The 3,811-nt window shown below is 44.3% G+C and overlaps 1 protein-coding gene across 1 annotated transcript; it reads left to right on the plus strand.

Moving 5' to 3' along the window:
- The first annotated feature begins 1,114 nt into the window (after positions 1-1,114).
- LOC123054864 (uncharacterized) lies at positions 1,115-3,554 on the plus strand. Its single transcript, XM_044478730.1, has 3 exons — positions 1,115-2,145; positions 2,376-2,602; positions 2,688-3,554. The coding sequence occupies exons 1-3, from the start codon at positions 1,242-1,244 to the stop codon at positions 3,312-3,314; spliced, it is 1,758 nt and encodes a 585-aa protein (XP_044334665.1). The 5' UTR covers positions 1,115-1,241; the 3' UTR covers positions 3,315-3,554.
- Positions 3,555-3,811: the final 257 nt, after the last annotated feature.

Below are 3,811 nucleotides of genomic sequence, written 5' to 3' on the forward strand. Positions count from 1 at the left end.
GGTGCTTTGTTTTTCTCTTTTAGTTTGTTCTTCAGTTCAGTTTATTCTTTATCATTTTTCTTTTTCTTTTTTTCTCATCCTTTTCCAGGTTTTTTAAAAATGCGTGAACCTTTTAAAATAGCTGAACTTTTTTCAAATTGGTTAACTTTTTCCGAAATCAATCAACTTCTTTAGCATTTTTGGTGAGCTTTTTTTTAGAAATCGATGAACTGTATTTTTAATCTGATGAACTATTTTCAATTCGATGAACTTTTTTTTTCAGATCCAATGAACTCTTTTTCAAATCCGATGAACTTTAAAAAAATGATGAACCTTCTTCCAAATATTTAATAAATCTATGAACTTTTTTATGAACATATTCAAAATTCTAAAAAAAACAGAGGCCGGTCTTTTTCCTGAACCAGCAGCGCAGCACAACCGAAAAAAAATAGCCAGCGAGGCGAGCGAAAGCGAACGAAGGGAGCGATTGTTTTAATGGGCTACGGCCCGCTGCTGGTCGTTGTAGGCGCCACTTCGGCTCCATGCTGGGCCGCTGTTCTTGATCTACTGGGCCGGGCTGAGCCTGAGAGAAAGTATATAACACGCACTCGCCGTCCGAACCACCAGTTGGATGGTGCAAGATTCACATCCTGCTGGATGGTGCAAGATTCATGTGGACACCGGGGTAATGGAAAGAAGAGGAGGATCTGCGGCAGCAGTTTGTAGAGATTCAGCCGGAAACTACATGGGCAGCTCGGCCCTAGTGGTCGAGGGAGTGGAAGATTCGGCGACACTTAAAGCTCTTGCTTGTCGGGAGGCGTTATCCCTTGCAGAAGATATGGGTATCCAGAACTTTGTTATTGCCTCGGACTGCCAGCAAGTCGTCTCAGATATCAATAGGAGGTCACACGGTACGTATGGAGCAGTTATCGCGGAAATAAACCTTAGAGCTTCTTCCTTTCATTGTATTTTTTCTTTTGAGAGTCGTGCTGTGAATTATGAAGCACATAGTTTAGCCAAGTTTTTTTTTCGAGAGGTCCGGGAGGCCACGTCTGGTTTGGCGCTCCTCATGACCAGAGATGTATCCCACTCCATGTGGACTTTACGGAATAAACTTGGTTTTTCCCCTAAAAAAACTCGCCGTCCGAACCGTATCCAAACACCGTATCTAGAAACCTTTGCCTTCCCCTTCCCCTCCTAAATAGAGCGGCGGCGGTAGTTGGCGGCGGCGGCGTGGAGAAGAAAGGAGGACGGGCGGCGAGATGGCGACGGCAGGGAATTCGAAGGCGCCGAGTGGCGAGAATCCGTCCTTAGGCGGGGAGCTCTATCAGGCTGCAATCTCTCTGCATAAGAGTATCAGCCGGATCGGGGCCAAGGGGGACATGATGTTCGAGATTGGTCGTCTTGACGCCGCGCATCGCGTAACTCTGTTTGAGTTGAGATCGGAGATGTTCGAGCTGTCGGAAAAGATCAGGGACGTGATGCCCGACGCCTTTCGTATTGAAGCTAAAGGTGAGATGGACACTGGTGGGAGGTCGTCGAAGGGAAGTAATGCTGCGGATCTCGAGGAACTTCGTCATGCGGCATCACTGATGCGGACAGAAAGAAAGGAGCTGCTCGATCTGTTAGGAAAGGAGACCAAGGGGTTGTTCGCTGGCAAGGCAGGCAATCTACCCGAATCGATTAGGGAGATCCTGCTGAAATTCAGAAATTTTGTCGGTGACATCAATTCAGTATTTGAAGCGGAACAGACCCGAAAGGAGGCAGCGGCAGTGCTAACCTTGGGCTTCAGGCTACAGTTCTTCTCCAAGCAGATCCATGAGCTGTGGCAAGAGATGTGCAAGTTGCAGAGTTTGTTCTCGCCAGAGAACAAAGATGTCATGAGAACAATGATCGTTTTGAAGAATGAGTACCTGCCCCGGATCTGCAAGTTGCAATGGATTGCTAAACGTATCAGCATGCTGCAGCAAGTGGACCCGGATTTTGATTCCAAGGTGAAATTGATGATGATACAGTTGAAATCTGAATCTTTCTTATCAGCTATGGAGGAGGTGGAGAGGGGACACATATGCAAATCTTCCATGGAGGAGGAGGAGAGGAGGTTTGCTGCCTACCGTATGAACTGGGACCGTATATGGGGGCACGACAAGGACTTTGAAGACCAGAGTGAGTAAACACGCATCGAGCTAGTTATCTGATCATTGTTAGGTTTCTTGTTCACCTGCTGCATGTTCTTATTAAATGTACCATATAAGTAATCTGGCCTCTATAGCATGATAGGTCTAACTCAATACTTAACTGCTGCTTTATTCTTCTTGATGAATGGATCATATAAGTACTCTGCCACTATAGTTACTTAATGATAGGTCTTTGACTCATGCTTAACTTGCATCCAGCGCTTTTGAGCCCCATGCTCTATACACATTGCACACCGCGCCGCATCCCAATTGAAGCTCTAGCCGGGAGTACCTTACAGATCTATTCCATTAAAATCTCGGCAACAAAATATCTCACATTGCCAGTGGAGGTGTATGGAGTGGTAGCAGCCCGAGATACTGCGGACCGTCACCGCAACCCTATATTCCTTCGCAGAAGTAACTACTGCCAAAAACTGGAAGAAAATGTATGTGTGGTATTTTCTTATTATTCTTTGTTTGTTTCCTGCATTCATGTTGTTGATTAGTTAATAGCAATGATGATGCTCGCAGGATTCCTTTTTGTGCCTGGATGGCCCGGTTCGTGCGATTGTGTCCATGGGCACTGTGTACTTTGAAATTCAACTAAAAGTAAAGGGCGCATCAGAATCTGAAGATAAAGCATTGATCAGTACTTATTTCTTCTACAATGGTGACAGTTCCGGTGGGCATGTGGCTAAGAACGACTTCTGCACAGTGGAGTTTTGCTGGGAGCAACTTCGGAAGTCAGTGCAGGCTACTATCCTGAGTGTGCTTGTTACATCTGTAGATGGAAAATTGCCTTTTCCGCATGGTGGCAGAGTTGTTTGCTCTTCACAACCTCAGGATGGTAATGAAGATATTGCTGGGCTCTCATCCAGGCAAGTTGTGTTGGTTGATTCAGAAGGTGGAAGAATGCCAATTGCTGAACATGGCTATCTTGAGCTGTCAAGAGAAGTAGTTTCTGTGGAATTGAATGGAAAGTTAAAAGTCCTTATAGAGGCCTATTCGACAACACAATCTGCTGAGAGTGCTCAAGTCATCTTAATAACACCAAAAAAATCCAACATAACTAAAGTTGCATGTAGCCTATATGCTGGTGGCCCTAAGGTGGAGATTACTGTTGCTTGGTCCCTCATTCCGTCGAAGATGCTTAATTGATGAATGATGATGGGAGACTGGACTTGTTGAAAAGATGGTGATATGTGAAAGTTATGGTCATACGGCTGCCTTTCCTGTAGTTATGGTCAGACTATGTGAACATTTTTAACTGTATTGTCAAGCTATGTGAAAGTTATGTGAACCTGTATTAAGTGGGATGTATTAAGCTATGTTATGCTTGACAATCGATCATGTTACTTTCTGAACAATTGTTTATCAATCAAAATCAGATTGGTATCTCCTGTGAGCTACAGCTACGGTCTGCAATAGTCTTTGGCTCTCTGTTTATGTTCCTTCTCCCTGCTTGCGACCAAATATTTCAGTAGATTAGATTGTTTAGAACAGCTATAGTAAGAGATCAATCAAGGCATTTAGTAGAACTATGCAAATCTGATCTACAATGTAGTACTCCCTCCGTCCGGAAAAGGATGGCGCAGCGTGAATTTTGCAAATAAATAAATAAATAAAACTGTCTTTTCCCGACATAACCCGCAGTA

The sequence above is a fragment of the Triticum aestivum genome, chromosome 2D, assembly GCF_018294505.1.
Source record: "Triticum aestivum cultivar Chinese Spring chromosome 2D, IWGSC CS RefSeq v2.1, whole genome shotgun sequence".
NCBI classification, from domain to species: domain Eukaryota; kingdom Viridiplantae; phylum Streptophyta; class Magnoliopsida; order Poales; family Poaceae; genus Triticum; species Triticum aestivum.